This window comes from Catharus ustulatus, chromosome 12, assembly GCF_009819885.2.
Source record: "Catharus ustulatus isolate bCatUst1 chromosome 12, bCatUst1.pri.v2, whole genome shotgun sequence".
Classification (NCBI taxonomy): Eukaryota; Metazoa; Chordata; class Aves; order Passeriformes; family Turdidae; genus Catharus; species Catharus ustulatus.
The window spans coordinates 3,490,882-3,507,588 of NC_046232.1; the positions used below are offsets into that span (position 1 = coordinate 3,490,882).

The following is a 16,707-nucleotide window of genomic DNA, read 5'->3' on the forward strand; positions in this document are numbered from 1 at the left end:
AAACCTGGATGTCTTTGTGTCCAAAGGAGACTATTGCTGTGCTCTTCCTGTACAGTAGAGCTACAGACCACTGGAATTCATTTCCATTTCCTTCTGATCACCTGTACATGTGGAATGGGATCCACGTCCAGCATCTGTTCTTGTTTCCACATCACCTTGGGTGCAATTCCTGCTGCATGGGTGGAGTTCCTCAGCTCTTCCCATCCTTCTAGAGCTATTGGCTTAGAAAAGCATCTTGTTTTTCAAATATTTCACCTTTATTGGGATGTAGCTTAGATGTTTGAATCAACTGTCGGTGTAGGTTGGATTCGGTTTTTTTCTTAATCTTTTGATCACGGTTGTGAACAAAATATTTTCTTCAGTCTCCAAAGAGGTGGCAGGGCTCCCTGGGTGGTGTGAAATTCTGTTGAAGAATTTTCCTTTTCAGGAGTTGTTCTGTGCTGACACGAAGAGGGGGCTGAAGTGCCAAGTTGTCTTTGAAGTTTAATTGTGTGTTTGGCAACAGAGCACGCAATCTTCCCTTACAAATCTGGTTTTCTGTGGTAATTGACTTGTTTGCTCGCTGGTTATCAATTGAACTTCTCTACCATAAACATCTGTACTTGCATTGTGTTAATGCTAAATACGGATATAGTTAAACCCAAAGAGTGTTTGAAAAACATTTATTAATTCATTAACTGGGAGGTAATTGATAAAGTGAGCACTCCTCATGTTATTATCCCTTTGTGAGCAGCTTGGCATTTGCTCCATGAGCCAGAAAAGCAAAGTCACTTTGAAAAAATAGCTATTCAAATTCTTAATCTCCTGAATCAAAAGTAGTTGAGAGTAGGTAGGATATTATCTACTTCAACTTCCATTTTTGTGTCAAAAAAATCCTGACTCTTATGATTCAAAATCAATGCCTCTTTTTGGACGATGTCCCAAAATGGAGCAATCTCAGTTGCCAAATATATTTGAGTTCTTTCCAAATGTCTTCATTAAGAGTTAAACGTTAGTGGAGAATGCAGAGTCAGAACTTTCCTGTGGTACAGTTTGGGCATTCAGCTCTTCCTTGTGAGGATGGGCAGGCCCTGGCACAGGGTGCCCAGAGCAGCTGTGGCTGCCCCTGCATCCCTGGCAGTATCCAGGATCAGGTTGGATGGGGCTTGGAGCACCCTGGGATAGTGGAAGGTGTCCCTGCCCATGGCAGGGGTGGGATTAAATGATCTTCAAGGAACTGTCCAACCCAAACCAGGATTTTATTTTGAGTTTTTCACATAAGCTTTTGTGTTTTTGACAGTGAGTGTTACTGGCTTGTGTCTCTGTGTTCTTCTGGCAAAATTAATATGTGGTGAAGGAATTAAAACTCACCTGTAATGAATGTTTTGGAAATGGAAGCATTGTACATTCATGGAAAAACAACTTTTCCTGTTCCTGTATTCCCTTTTCTCAACTGTGCAAGCACTGCAGGAATCGATCAGTGCGTGTGAATATAGCTGGAGACAGAGATGGAAAGGAAATGAGAACATAAACTATTGATCAGGCAGGCTGAACAAAATGAGTCATTAGTTAAAAAGGGCTAACGATGAGCGGGCAATGATTGTCCCAGGCTGGCAGGGGATGATGCATGTGGGGAGGGCAGAGCCAGAGTGATGGATTGGGTGAGGGATTTGCTGCAGTGCTGCCATGGTATTTATGCCATTTTTCAAGGCGCTGCTGAGACACGGCTGAAATTGCATGTAAATGATTGAAACTCCACAGGCTCTGGAGATGGATTCAGGCTGGAGCACATCTAGGGGGTTGTGAGGAATTGTCACAGCAGAGCAAAGCAAACATGACTTGTTGAGCTGCCCAAAATAAGGCTGGGATAGGGGAAGGGAGGGAGCAGTAGCACAGCTTGTAATAAATAACAGTGCTGAGGATAAATACCAGGGAGAAATAAAAATAATTTTCATAGAGAATAAATTACAGCAATTTGGTGGCAAATAAATTCAGAAGAGAGTTTTCAAATGTCAGAGTTGTGTATGGTGGTAGCAGCCATCAGAGTAAGCACAGAAATATCTGAACCTTTTCAGGGAGGAATTTATGGTGTGTTTGGTAAATTTTTGGGAAGTTGGTATGAAAGGGATGTCTGAATTCCCAGGCAGCCGGGCTCTGCCCCATCCAGCTTTTTGCTCCTGTGTGAGAATTTGAGCAGTGAATGGACAGCTTTGTGTAGGTTTGCACCCTTACCTGAGAGTTAAACCACCTTCTTACTCTAAAGTATTTCCATTTATTAATGTTCTCTTTATTCATTTATAATCCAAAACATGAGGGGGGGCTGGGGGAGCTGCTGGCCTCTAGCTGTTTTTAGAAGTATTAAATCCAGCTCCAACCCTTTGGGATCACTGCAGAGGAAGGAGTAAAACATGACCTAGGATTCCTTATCCACAGCACCAAATAAACCCTGTTGAGAGACCAAGTGTGTAAATTGTTTGTCTAAACCTCATGGCCCTTCCATATTGACTTTCTTTGCTAAATATTAAAGGGCAAAAGGCTGCTTTGGGCTTTCCTGGAACTCCAACAATACAAGCTGCCAACACAAGTATGAGAATTGCCCTGTGCTGGGAGTGCAGTAAACACAGCTAAATGGATGGATTTTCTCTAAAGAGGATACTCAAGGAATAAGTGCCTGCAGGGCTCGGTGCTCCTGAGCCAGATGAGTGCAGAGGCCCTGGATGCAGCTGGAGGCTTCATGGAGGCTCCTGTGGGAGAAACTGTGACATGTCTGTGCACTAGTCACTTGGGGCTGGTGTCCCCAAAAAAATCTGTATCTCAGAGTTTGTGTGATTTTAAATACATTTGATTGAATTAATCTCACTCTGAGGATTTAAGGATATTTAAAAGGCAACCAAGACCCAGAGTAACACCTTTGGTGTATGTTGTAAGTGAAGGACTTCTGTTCTTCATAGAATTTATGTTCAGAACTTCTGCTCTGCTGTGTTATAAACACACAGCTCTCCTCCTGTATATCCATGAAATGTCATCACTGTGGTACAGAGGCACCTGGCTGCTCCTGCACATCCTGGTTCCTTGGCTTCCACAGGCCAGGGAAGAAACTCCGGGGCTCAGTGCAGCACCCTCTGTTTGACAACCTCAATTCCTTCACAGGAACATGAGGCCATGGTGCCCTGGGAAAGTTTCATCTCAGTTTTGTGTCCATTCATTTTTAAAAGTACTTTTTGATATAATTGTAGCTTTTGTTTTCTTATTGATTTGAACTCCAAGGTTTAACTTTGCAGTTTATACATCTCAGTTCCATTTCTTCTTTCATGTAGTTTGAGGGAGACCTTAGAGATCATGTAATTCCCAACCCTCTGCCATGGGCAGTGAGTGACACTTTCCACTTGACCAGGCTGCTCCAAGGCCCAAATGTGATTCTGGAAGAACTCCCAGCTTGTGTCATGTCTGTCAAACCTGAGCTGCAAATTCCTGCTGTCTTTGCTGCCACTCATGCCCAAGTCCTCAGTCCATCTCTTGGTGTCGAGCTGAGTGTGTGTGGAACTGTTGGGTCTCTTTCTCTGGTGTAACATCTTCTTGTCTTTCTTGCTTTCCCCCTGAAGTTCCCCCCACGTTCCTGAAGCGCCCTGCGAACATCTACGCCCACGAGTCCATGGACATCGTGTTCGAGTGCGAGGTGACGGGGAAACCAACGCCGACCGTCAAGTGGGTCAAAAATGGGGACATGGTGATCCCCAGTGACTACTTCAAAATTGTGGTGAGTGCATTGTCCATCCTGCAGTTTTAAGGCTGTTGACCTGTCAGTTCTCCTGCACATGGAGATTGATGGAAATTCGGTTCTTCTATGGAACCTGCTTCCTGCTTTTGTGCTATTGATGTTTGGGGCCTGGAGGAGAAATGGTTTCTTGTATCCCTTTAATGTGCTTGTGTTGTAAGAGATGATGCCTTTATAGCTTGGACTCTCCAGGAGAGTCAGGCACACAGGGTGGCAAAATGCACTGTCAAAGTATGAGCTCACCACGACCACTGACTGCGTGTGCTGCAGTCTGTGCTCCATAAAAATTCCAATTTCGAGCAGGAGCTGAAATAAAAATGTGAGCTGTGGATGGTGAATTTGGCACAAGGGTGCTTCTACAGGGAGATTTTAGGTGCAAGGAAAGGCATTTTTGAGACACAGTTGAGAAATGAATGGCTGTGTAATTGGGTGTACCTGGGTTGTGGGGCTGTGAGATTCAGTCAAAGCCCAAAATACCACCAGAACAACTGGGGAAACATTAGGATTTGCCAGTGCTATGTGATGCTAGAAAATGGTAGCCATTAATGAGAGCTTCTGCTGCTTTTGGTGCCCTAGAACATGAGGATTCAGTGCAAGGGAGGTGAGATCTTGGAACACCAAACACACTTTTCCCAGATACTGTCTGAAGTTTCTCTTGCCACAGTAATGTGCCCTGATGACACCATTGTTTTGGCAATTGCAACCATTTCTAAGTGTTGTTTTCTCCTTTTGCTCCTCAGAAAGAACATAACCTGCAAGTTTTGGGACTGGTGAAGTCTGATGAAGGATTCTATCAGTGCATTGCAGAAAACGATGTTGGAAATGCACAAGCTGGAGCCCAGCTGATAATACTTGACCTTGGTAAGATAAACTGTGACAGCAGAGAGCAAAAATGGGGAGGGACCATTCCAAGGGACCTTTCCACATGGTGGGTTCTGTCAATAACTCAGCTAGAGCAGGGTGATTTATTAAAAGTCAAGTGAGTGATCCAGTGTTGTTTTCTGTACACTTAGTGAGGAGAATTGAAGGAATTCTACAGGATCCATCCTGTATTTTGAATAATATTTGGTGCAATAATAAAACATGGTCAGAAATGTTGCATCCTGAGGTTTACAAGCAATAGCAGAATAGCCAAAATGAAGAGAGTCACTAAAATTACAAACCTGGAAAAGAAGCACTTCTGGAGCACATCCCAAATCACATATTTTATAGCAAAGTCATTCCAGTGTCAGAAGCTTTTTTCTGCTATTAGTGTAAAAAAATAGTGAACTTTGTCATTCTTGCAAACTGCAGCTGCACATCTGGTGGGTTACAGCTGCAGCTTAAGGTAAATATTTGTCCCTGTGCTCCAGTTAGTGAAACTCCTGCCAGTGCTCCCCATACAGTGTGCTGCATGGCTGGAGTGGCAAAGCAGAACAATTGGTGTTAGGTTTAAAGACCCCAAAAAAGAGGTGCTGCAAATATCATTGCTAAGGCATCAGCTTGTTTTGCTCTTTCAGGTTACACAGTTCTGAAAAATAATTTCTAAGAGCCCAAGGAAGAAAACCACGAGTACAGAGAATAACGGGAGATAAGTCAGACAAGAAAATACTAAAACTATGTCAAGGGGGAGTTGTGTTGTCTTTTTGGAGGGGGATTGTTTTAAATTCCAATTACTTTATTATTTGGATTGAGAAGATTTAGGAAAAACAGTCTTAACCATGGCTGGAGGTTTGATGGAACTTCACACCTTGAACAGGTGTGAATCTGCTGTCCCTGGGTTTGGTGCCCAGTGTGCAGAGAGTAAACTGATGAATGAGCCATAAAGAAAGATTTCCCATTTATTTTCCAATTGTTTTATGAGTAGCTGTGCAATTACTGCTTCCTCTGAATTCCTCTTTGGATCTGGGTGTGTTTCACTGCTGGCTGAAGAGCCACAGGTACTCCTCAATATGATTTGGGGAATGCAGGGTGCTCTCTCTTTTGGTCTTTAAAGCCATGGAGCTGTGGGATTCCAGCCAGAGTGGGATTCCAGCCTCGGAACAGTGTCAGGAGTCTGCATCCAGCACTACCCTGCTGTCATCAGATTGCCAGAAAAATGATTAAAAGTCATTTACTTTCTGCTCTGTGCATTAATCACCTGAGTGGTTTGCAGCCCCTTCCAGTGGAAGCATTATTCCATATTCTCCACATTTGAAACCCCTGAATAATGAATGGCCTTGGCTTTGGAAGCCCTTCCCAAGCCTATGCTTGCACCCAGCTGCCAGCAGTAGTTTCTAAATGGCTCTCACTGTTGTTATTGGAGTTCCTGTGGTCTCACTCCTCTTTCTTTCCCTCCACTGCTGTTTGTCCAGTGGTTTCTCCTTCCTGCTCCACTCCAGCACCTCGTCCTGCTGTTCTGAAGGACTTTGCCTCATAATGTCCTTTCTCTTTTGCATGCTGCCAGAGGATTTGGGCTGCAGTGCTGGAGTCTCATTGTGGGTGTAGAGACACACCCCAAGGCCATGTCCCTGGAGCTCTGGGGCCATTGAGATGCTGTTCTCCAGCAGTGGGACACCCCCATGGAACACATCTAAGGGGACATGGAACTGTGCTGTGCAGGGGGGTGTGACAAGGAGTGTCATGAGGAATGAGTGTGATATGTAAAAACTGACAATTCAGAGGTGGAGGTAATTGGGGTTTAAAATATCTTCTCTCAATCCATGACCAGTGAAGAAGGAAACTGTTCTGGGAAAGAGGAGAAGGTATCACATGCAGTAGTGGCAGCTGGCTTGGTATGAAAATTTAAAACCCTAATTTGAGCAAAAACTACTCTGAACACTTCAATCATTAATTCAGAAATTATTTTTTTAATTATTTCATAGCTGCTGATGAGAAATGCCAACTTTGCCAATTTGAAAAGTAACTTCAGTGAGAAAAATGTTGATTGTGTTCATCAAAGTTCTTCCCAGTTAGCAGTGCTTCCCTTCCCGTGCTGTTCTGTTTTCTCCTTCCTGCTGGAATTGGCAAACATCTGGCTATTTACAAACCATTTCTCATTAGCCCTTTTTGCTTATCAAATCAATCTTGAATGAGCTAAATGCAAATGAGAAAGTGGAAGCCCTGGGGAGTTTCTCAGGGAAACCATGTGAGTTCTCTCATCCAAATGAAGTCCCACATCTGTGTTTTGTGCTCCTGGAAGACAGTGTGGGTTTGAAATGCAGTGGGGGAAAACATTTATCTGCTACAAGGGGATGTTGACTGTGTTTGGACAGATTTCTGATTTGGAGAGAGCAGGAATTTGGTGATTCACTTCTGCACAGTGTGGGCACAGCCACACAATAACCTATATAAAGTCCATCTGTGACTCTTTATCTCCTACAATGAGCTTGATAAACTCATTGATCAGACACAATGTTCTAGGCTGGGCTTTTTTGTGTTTGGTGTGAGTTGTGGGTAGCTTTTAGTACATAGGAAAGTTATTTGTGGAAAATGTTAAAGCCCAGAACTGAAAGGCTTCTTGAGTGGCTTTTCCTTTAAATTTTGGTAATTCTGTTAATAAATTTAGAAAAGTTTGCACCCAGAATGGGATTGACCATACAGAATCCACAACTCTTGTTTTTTCAGGAGTGTATGGAAGAATCATGGTATTGAGAGCAGAGACTTTTAGGACAAGTGTTTGTAATTGAGAGGGTTGGAAGAACAGAAGAGGGAAGAAGATTTGGGTCAGTGATCTCAGTTAAATCCCCCTTGTCCCCTGTGCTGAACACCAGGTGTAGAATTCTGCAAGGGACTTGAAAAGCCTCTCATGTGCTTTCCAACCACGTTGGGATTTGAAGCTGTGTCCCTGTTTATCAGATACTGCCCCTGGACACTCAGTGCCTTTCAGAATTCCACTGGAGTGGCTCTGCTGCCTGCTCTGCCTTTTAGGAAGAATTTGGGAACTCCCTAAAAGAAGGAAGTTCCTCAATGACCTCATTGCCCTGCACTTGGACTTCTCAGGCTCGATGTTTCTGTCTTTGCCTCCTTGATAAAGAGATGAGTGGTTTGATGTCCTGCAGATGCCCCCATGGAGTATTCCTACCTATCCCACAATCTCCATCATGCCTTGGGAATGCTTTTCTCAGGAACCTCAAATCTCTCCTCCTCCTTTTTTACACAAATCCAGCTTGCTTTACTTCCAGTCCTCATTGCTCAACCCCTGAGTGTCCCAACTGTGGAGCAGATACACTTCATTAGAGCAGAGCCATTCCTTGTCATCACTGCTACAGCATTTTTGTGTGTGGGGAGTGAGACCCTCGGGGTAATGGAGATATTTGGGGTTTCTTGGTGCTGTAACCTGGCCCTGTCCAGGGGATCTGGCCCGGCTCACGCTGCCATGTGGGGACTGGGAAAAGAACAGGTGGCAACAAGTAGGAGGAGGGAGGCAGATGGTTCCCTGTCACCCTGTGTGAAAGGCATTGACAAGTACTCAGGCACCGTGGAAAAACAGGAGCGATGCCTGAACACTGTGGAAAGCAGGGCCCTGGACTGTAAACAAATATGCCATGTTATGGGAGAACAATTTCAAACTGTCCTTTCAGATGCACTGTGTCACTTCCACAGCTGAAGGGAGTGCTTTGTGGGGCTCTTGTACTTTTGTGCCACAAAATTGGATTTTTTTCACTCTATTGTGGATTGCACAGGAGTGAGATCTTGGAGTGAATGAGTTGGATATGGTGCTGTAGGAACCATTCCAGGATTATTTGTAGTGGAACTATCAGTTTCTTTAAACTCTTTTTTTTCATGAAAAAGGTCCCTGTCCAAGCAAGGGTATCCTGCATGTGATAATTATTCCCAGCATGGGTAGCAAGGAGGAGGAATTAGAAATCTATGTGTAGTTGTAGAGCTGTGAGGCTTTGGGATCACAGAGACATCTGGAGATGGCTCCAAGGGATGGGTGCAGGTTCTTCAGGAAGGAGAGGAGGGAACTGGGTCACCCTCTAGGGCTGACTTCAGTGTTTGATCCCTTTGGAGAGGGTGGTGAGCCAGCCAGGAGTGCTGGCACAGGCATCAGTGGATGGAAGGACAGCAGGGCCCTGTGTGGAGACTGGATCCTGCAGGACAGGAGGAGAGGGAGCTTTGGAGCTTTTTAACACAGCCCTGGTACTCATGTGGGGGTGCTGGGGTGGCAGCTCTGGGTGCGACAGCCAGGACTGGCTCTGGAGTTTCTAGAGCAGGCTGGAATTCATTGCCTGTGTCTGGCTGGCGAGTGGAGCTGGGAATTCCAGCCTTCATCTTCCAGACAGGAGGTTTTGGCTTGTTTGGGATATTTTTGGTAGGTTTCCATAGGGGATTGTGTTAATGGACAAGAGGCAAACCATTTGATCCTGAAGGACCAAAGCACAGGAAGGGTCTACTCTACAAGGCAGGGGTTGAATGTGTGTGTCCAGGAGACTAGGAGAGATAAAGAAGGAGCTGCCAGCTGGGCTCCAACACAAAGTGAAAGCCCAGGCAGTCTGGAATCACAGGCAGAAAATTGCCTGGAAGTGTAGGATGTAGGAAAGACAAAGCTCAGCTGGAGCTGGAATCTTTTCAAGGAAGGTTATGGAGCAAATCCCCCTGGAGGCCACGTTCTGGGTACATGAAAGGGATGATGATTGGGAAAATCAGCATGGGTTTGCCAACAGCAAACTGTGCCAAACTGTTCATGTGGCCGTCTGAGGTGGAATGGTGTGCCTGTGGTTGGGAGGAGAAAAGTGGATTTTGTTTGCTTTGCCTTTAGCCAAACCTTTGGTGCTGTCTCTCAGGGTATCCCTGAAGCTAAAGTGGGGAAATCCAGACTGGATAATGGCATGTGTGGAGAGCCATGGAAATTGGGAGCATGTGATGTACTGGGTGTGCTGGGTTTGATTCATCCTGAACCCTCTGTTGCTGCTCAGGCAGAGATGGGGACACAGGGTGGGTGGTGGTGACAGAGAAAAGCTGTGAGCAAAGGAATTTCTGGTGACAGGAAGCAGTTTCACAGGGAGGGAGCTGCAGCCCAGCAGGCTGCCCAGGGAGGTCTGGAAATCTCTGCTCTTGGGAGACACTCAGGGCACACCTGGCCAAGCCCTGAGCTGCCTGGTTGAAGGTGACTCTGCTCAAGGGGGAGTTCAGGTCAGCTCCCAGAGCTCCAGACCTGTTCTGTGATCCTGACACACTGTGAGGCAGGGCTGGGGGTGCACCCTTTTGGTGTTGGTGCTTTACATGGAATGTCCAGTCTGACATGGGATGTATTTCCTGCTGATCCCCTCTGGAGAAACAAAAGTGCTGATGTTGGATTAAAGTCTGACTCCACTGGATGATCTCAGTTCCTCTTCTGAGTTGCATTCTGTGGATCCTAATTCAGAGGGAGTTTTACAGACATCATTTATTGCCCTAAATTTGTGCTTTTTAAAAGCAGTTGAATTCTGTCAGGCCCATTGCTGCATAAGCACTTCCATTTTGTGTTGGTACCTCTCTGCCAGGGTTTGGCCCTGGGCTGTGTGCAGTCTTGGAGCACTGAAAGGGGCTGGGTGGGCTGCAGGCTTCTCTGACCCACAGAAAGATGGAGAACATCAGGAATCTGATCCAAGTTTCCCAAAGCCAGCACATTTCAGTTAAGACTGTGCTGAAAATCTGTCATTTGTGCACTTCAGATGGTACTGGACTGTTTGAAGTCACTTCAGGCTGACTTGAAGATTCCCATTCCTTACACAGAGGCCATTTCAGCTCCCCTGACCTGACTGAAAAGGTTCCCAGCTATAGGTGGATTTTAAAGGCAATGTCAAAAACCTTACTTCAGTCAGGATAGATTAACTACTCTGTGTTTTCCATAACTAGCAGCTTCATTATGCTGTTGTAGGAGGCAAATAGAAGTTCTTGTTGACAATTTTTGGCTCCTACTGAAAGAAATGCAAAAGTTGGCACTAACAGGGCAACTGTGCTCTGCTTTGAAAAACTCAGTTACACATTTTTGTGTTTACCATCTGTAAAAAATCCCATAAATAGGACCTTGCCTGGTTCAAGCCCTGAGGCAGACTTCTCTCATGTCACCTCAGGACCTATTTTGGATGATTTTATAGATATCAAATATACCTTCTCAGGCTCTCTCACTCATGGAGGTGATGCTTTAGAGTATTTTTTAGTTACATATTTTGTGAATGAAAGCATTCTCAGTCCGTGTAATTCTGTGGAGTTCTTGGAGGCTGCAGAAATACTTGAAAAATCTGCAGGGTGTTGTGAATCAAATGCCAGAGCAAGGCAAAAATATATTGTTCTTATTCAAAGAACAATAAAGGAGGACTCTGGGTGTTCCTCTGCAGGGTCTCCTGTTTCTTCTCTCAAACAGAAATGTTCTCATGTTCTTTCTGTCTTGTCTTAATGAAGGAAAATGGGAAGAGGTCCCTGTGGTTTCCAGGAGTGGCTTTCAGGAGTCTCATCATCCACTAGGATGAAAATTGAGCAGGGAGGCAACAAAGCCTTGCAGACAAAAATTCATGTTTCCTGTCAAGAGGAAAAAGTACTCCAAGGAATGAGCTCTGGATTTTGGGGGAGTGGGAGATGGTGATGGACCTGGGAGTGGAACTGGATGTTCAAGGTCCCTTCCAGCACAAAGCAGTCCATGGTTCTGGGAGAGCAGGTCTGTGCTGAGGGCACCTGGCTCTGCTACACTGGAAACCTGGGGAGATGGGGAAGAACCTCTGGTCTGGTGGAACGGGAAGATCTGAAAGTTGGAGAATGGAAAATGCAGTGGGATGAGCATCATCAGAGCCAGGAGTAGCAGGGGAGCTTCCTCCCTGCTCTTGCCTGTTTTATATCCACATGTCCCTGAGGGTTTCCACTCCCAGGATTAAAGTTTGTCCCCAAAACGCTTTAACAGCAGCAGTGTCAGATTCTGAGCTGCACGTGGTGCACGTTGAAGAGCTACTGGCAGTGCTGGGGCTCCACAGAGATGAACATTCCTGAAGTCCCTGCCTCCATCCTGGCCCTCCGGCACCCGCCCCGCGTCAGATGGATGGTGCAGGAACAGCTTGGAAGCCTCATTTGGAGAGTTGTGCTTCAGGAACATAAATAGCATCTGAAATCACAAACTGACTTCAAACAGTCATAGCCAAAGCCAAACTCAGAGAATGTTTTGTACCGGTTGTGTACACTCCAGTGCTAATTTTCTGTAAACACAGCAGTGTGTGCTCCTCTTTAGTGCTGGAAGAGTGGGGGTTTTGGGTTTAATTTTGATTTTAATTTACATTACTTAGCTATTATTCCTCAGGGAAAGGAGCATTTGTGTTTCTCATGGCTGCATGTCTGTTCAAAATGGCCTGGGAGCTGTTTGAATTCAGTCAGTTCCATTTCTCGACTCAATTCCCGTTTAATAAATGATCTTTATTTATTCCCTTTTTATGGGCCCTGCTTATATATAGTCTTATTGAGAAGCAGAACTGATTAAACCACCCTAGATCCCAAACTTCTTGAACATTTAACTTGATGAAACGGGAGCTAAGCATTCTCAGTAGCCTGTTCATGTTTAAAGCTGGCACAGGCTTTGAATAAATTGCTCTAATTTAGATTAAATTAGGAATAGATTAATGTTTGCCAGCATGCCATGAATTGCAGAGAGGCAGAACAGCATTTATATTGTGTTTATTAGTTTTCATTTCTTGTTTTATGACTGTATTTACAGTTGGCTTGGCAAAGAAGTGGGAATCTCCTGATGGAATTAGTACGGGGTTGGGTGCTGTGACTGAAGTCTGGGCCCACAAATAAAGGGTTGTGGGGATGTTGATTGTGCAGCTGTGCTTGGACACACTGGCACCTTGAATTTTGGTTTTCACCAGGGGAGTTGAGGGCAAGAAGGTACTTGAAGAAATTCCATGTCAGGTTGGAAAAGGAGTTACATAAAGAATATTCAGTGGAGGTAGAGCAAGGGCCCATAGGAGCAAAAAGCTTCAGTGTTTTATGAGAAACACATGACACGTGTTAATAAAAGTTTGCTGTCCTCCACCTGTATTATTCCATATTTATTGTCCCCCTGCAGAAGTGCAGTCAGGTAGGATGCATATAGAAGGTTCTGAGTCCCATTTTCTCTCTTCTAGCTAATCCTGAGTTCCTGAGGGAGTTTCTCAGTCACATGAAAGTCACTTGGCCGTCAGAAAGGCTGATTATTAACACCAAATACACCTCCCTCAACAGCACTGAAATCCACCCATTCCAGTTATGTTTATCCTCATATTTTGCATATTCCTGGCAGCTTGGCTGGATGATGTCATGTCAGGAGTGCTTTTTCCTGAGAACAAAGTGGTGCCGCTGCGGACACGAGCCCAGCTCCAGCTGTGGAGTGGTGGCTGATGGCTCCTCTGCCTGGCTCTGCCTCCTGCTTGGAGGGGAAAATACAAATAATCAGGGGCAAGAGCAGCAGGGGCAACTACAGTGGATCACAAGGGATGTTGTTTTTAGTGGCTTTGCTTTTTCCATCCCTGGATGAGTGGAAGGGCAGGATTAACTGTAGCTTGATATCCATCATAAGCTACCAAAGGCATTTCCTCTGCCTTTATTCCTCATATCCATTGCTGTGAAGATTGACAGAAACACCCTTAATTTGTAACTGATCCCAGGCTCGTGTTGGAAAGGAAAAGATCAGATTTTGTCAGTCTCACACCAGCAGGGAGAACAAACATGTGGGGTTGGTCTTAATTGGTTGCTTATATTTCAGAGTTGCTAAATTATACAGGAACAGCAGAGACTACTGAATGCCATTTGGAGAGAAGGGACAGGATTGGTTTTCACTTGGGCTGAGTGGGTAACAGCACTCATGCTGATGAAGATCTGGAACTGGGAGAAGCCCCTGGTACTTACTGACAGGATAAACCTGCATGGTTGTCATGGGCTCATGGGGTTTATTCTCTAAGGAAATGCTGTAAATCTAACCCAGAAATGTAATTTTTCATAATGGGTATTCAGTATTTGAAACCAGCTGTAAAATGTCACTGTTCTCACTGGGATAGAACAACCTGGAGAGGGGGTTTCTAGTTTTCCTGGTTGTTTCTCCTCTCCTATCATCTCTCTTCTCCCCAAAAAGAAACTCATAATTGTGGATCCAGAGTCTTTAAAGGACACATGGATTCTGTGTGGCTTTCTTGGTGACACATCAGCACTGAAGTGTTGAAGGAAAAGAAAGAGAGAGGAAAGTCATACCTGGATCCAGGTCACAGCTGACTGGGGATGGACATTCCACCTTGGCCCTTCTTCAGTACCAATTTACATTTATAAACTGCTTTAAAAACTTGGGTTTTGGGCATTTTTAAGAGGTCAGTGACCACAACAGATTCACATTTAAATGTTGCATCTTTTGCTATAAACCCCATCATGTGCTTCTGGGGAATAACCTTCAATTCTTGTGTGCTGGGAAGTGTACACCAAATTCCCAAGCCTCCATGCTGGGAAAAGCAGTTGAATTTTAAAAATACTCACGGGGTTCACTTTTTCTGTTAGTATTAGAAATATGAGGAAACAAGTCAACATTACAGGTTTAAAAATAGAAAGAAAAAAAGTCTTAGTTAAGAGCTTGTAAGATTCCCAAATATCTTGACATTCCTCTAGTTCTATAAAAATGGGTGGGTGTGAGGTGGGCAGCAAGGAGCATGTACATATGGCCTTTAGCAGAGAAATCCAGTAAAAATTAGTAAAATATCCAGTACCACATCTAATAGTGCTGGTCTCTAGGTGGTTATAGAGTAAAAGAGGAAAGGGGGGTTTGAGGGAACTTCTCTTAAAAAATATTAATTGTGTAGATATAAACCTAAATGGAAGGAAAATAGTGTGATAGATATGTGTATAAACAAGTAGTTAAATAAGCCATTAATAATGAGTTTAAATAAGTTTTATTTTTTGACAACAAGCAGCTTGTTGAGCCTCATCTGCTGCAGCTCTAGTTTGGCAGAGTTGGTGCTGCTGAGTTGTTCCAAGTGTCAGCAGCTCCCAAACAGAAGGAAAAGATGTCCCACTTCCAAGGTATAGTTTTTGGAGAAAAGCAGCCATGGAGGGTAACAGTGAGCTACAGCCTTGTACCCCTGCAGGTGTCACAGACAGGGGCAGGGATGTCTTGTCCAGAGGCACTTGGAAGAGCATGGGAATCACTTAAACACTGCAGATTAAAGTCAGGGGTTATCAGTGGTCTGTGAGCAGCAGCCTTGAACAGCAGCAGGGTTTGTGTTTGCTGGGCTCCTTTATTTCAGCTCAGGCTGTTACTGTGGTGTTCCTTTGAAAACATGTCCTGAAATAGTGGAGGCATGGTCATGGAATGCCAGGGTGGTTTGGGCTGGAGGGACCTTAAAGTCCATCCCATCCCACCCCTGCCATGGCAGGGACACCTTCCACTGTCCCAGGCTGCTCCAAACCCCATCCAGCCTGGCCTTGGGCACTGCCAGGGATGTGCTGGTCCTGCTCTGCCAGCACAGCAGCAATTCCTGCACTGCCTGCCTGCAGGATTATTGAGGATTATTGCAGCATTCCCAGAGCTCCCAACACTGACCCTCTTCCCTTGGGAGTGCCAGCTGAGCATCCCTGTGGATTCCACAAGGGAGAGGTGGGAAGGAGAGTTGTTGACAGGGCCTGGGGGAACTTCAGAGCATCCGGAATTCTTTGGATGTGCCAGTGGCTGTACAGAGCTGAGCCCTTAGCACAGCACATGGGGTTTTATTTGTCACTGCTGCTCAAAGGCTGTGCTTGAACAGAACTCAGCTATCTGGGAATGAAGTCACAGTTCTGCTACCATTACTAAAGTCAGATTGCAGAACATTCTTTCAGTCTCTGCTGCTCTCAGGAGATTTTTTTAATTCTTCAGAGGGGTTCATTTGGTAATTATTTACAGCAAGAAGAGACCCTAGCCAGGGTTCTTTGGGGGCACTTTCCAGGCAGTTTTCCTGCCTTGGGTTCTATATGTAGTTTTGTTTTGGGTTTTGGATTCTTCTTCTTAAGAGTAGTTCGTAAAAAATATTTAATTCTTTAAATAATTGAATATTCACTGCTAAATTTGAAGGTCATACCCATCACTTTGCAATATGTGTTATGGTTTGAATTTCTTCCCAATGACAAAATGTGTTTCAAAGCTGTTTTAAACTCCCTGGGGACAGGTGAGGTGTGTATGGCTTATTTCCCTTTTTTTAATAACCTGAGTCTTGTGACTGAAATCCCTGCAGGGCTTTTTTCCTTTCCCTCCTCCCCTGGAGCCCTGGGATGTGGTTGGAACCAGGGGGTTCCTGCTCCATTTCCCGGGAATGCGTCAGCAGGGCCGTCACACCTTTGTAAAGGTTGTTTTATGAGACAGGAAAAAATCAAATTGTTTCCTCTACACCAAAGCATTTCATGGTGAAATGGGAATGGGAGGAGGGCTCGTTATCAGGAGGGGATTTATGACTTCCTTTAAAACACAGGCTCCCAGTCAGAATGTGCTTATCACTATATTTATATATCCCAGTTTATTGAGCATCCAGCAGTGTCTGTTCACAGTGCCAAACAGAACCAAATACCTAGAAATCAGAATCCCTGAGTGCCAGGTAAACACTTGCTTGTTCTGGTATTTTGGGGAGTTTTTTGCAACACTGTGCATTGAGTGAAGAGTAAATAACAGCTCTTGCTCCCAGCAGTGATGTAAATTAATCTAAGGCAATTAAAAATTAAAAATAAGACATTTCTCCTGCTCCAGGCTAAACATGTCACCATAGAGGAATAAATAAGGAAGCATCTCCATTTCATTTATGAGGAAAAATGAGAGATATTGGTGGGGCAGGGTCTGTTCCTCAGGGTGGGGATTGAATGTAGGTTTTTAAGTGTGTGTAGGACAACATTTATTCCTAGAGTTGTCCTCCAACCTCTCCCTTTAATAAGATGATCCAGGGAAGTGCTTGTGTGGGATCAGCCCCTGGGCCCTTTTGCTCCATGTTTCCCATGGTTCCTGCAGGTGCAATTCCCAAAGAGATGCCCTGGCCAGTGGCTCT

The 16,707-nt window shown here is 44.8% G+C and overlaps 1 protein-coding gene across 7 annotated transcripts in view; it reads left to right on the top strand.

The window, feature by feature from the left end:
• Positions 1-16,707, top strand: part of NEO1 (neogenin 1) — a 168,114-nt gene that overhangs the window by 102,787 nt on the left and 48,620 nt on the right. For all 7 annotated transcript variants that reach the window (XM_033070546.1, XM_033070547.1, XM_033070548.1 and 4 more), the window contains exons 6-7: positions 3,582-3,736; positions 4,495-4,615. In XM_033070546.1, the coding sequence (XP_032926437.1) occupies positions 3,582-3,736; positions 4,495-4,615 (276 nt within the window). The remainder of the gene's footprint in view (positions 1-3,581; positions 3,737-4,494; positions 4,616-16,707) is intronic.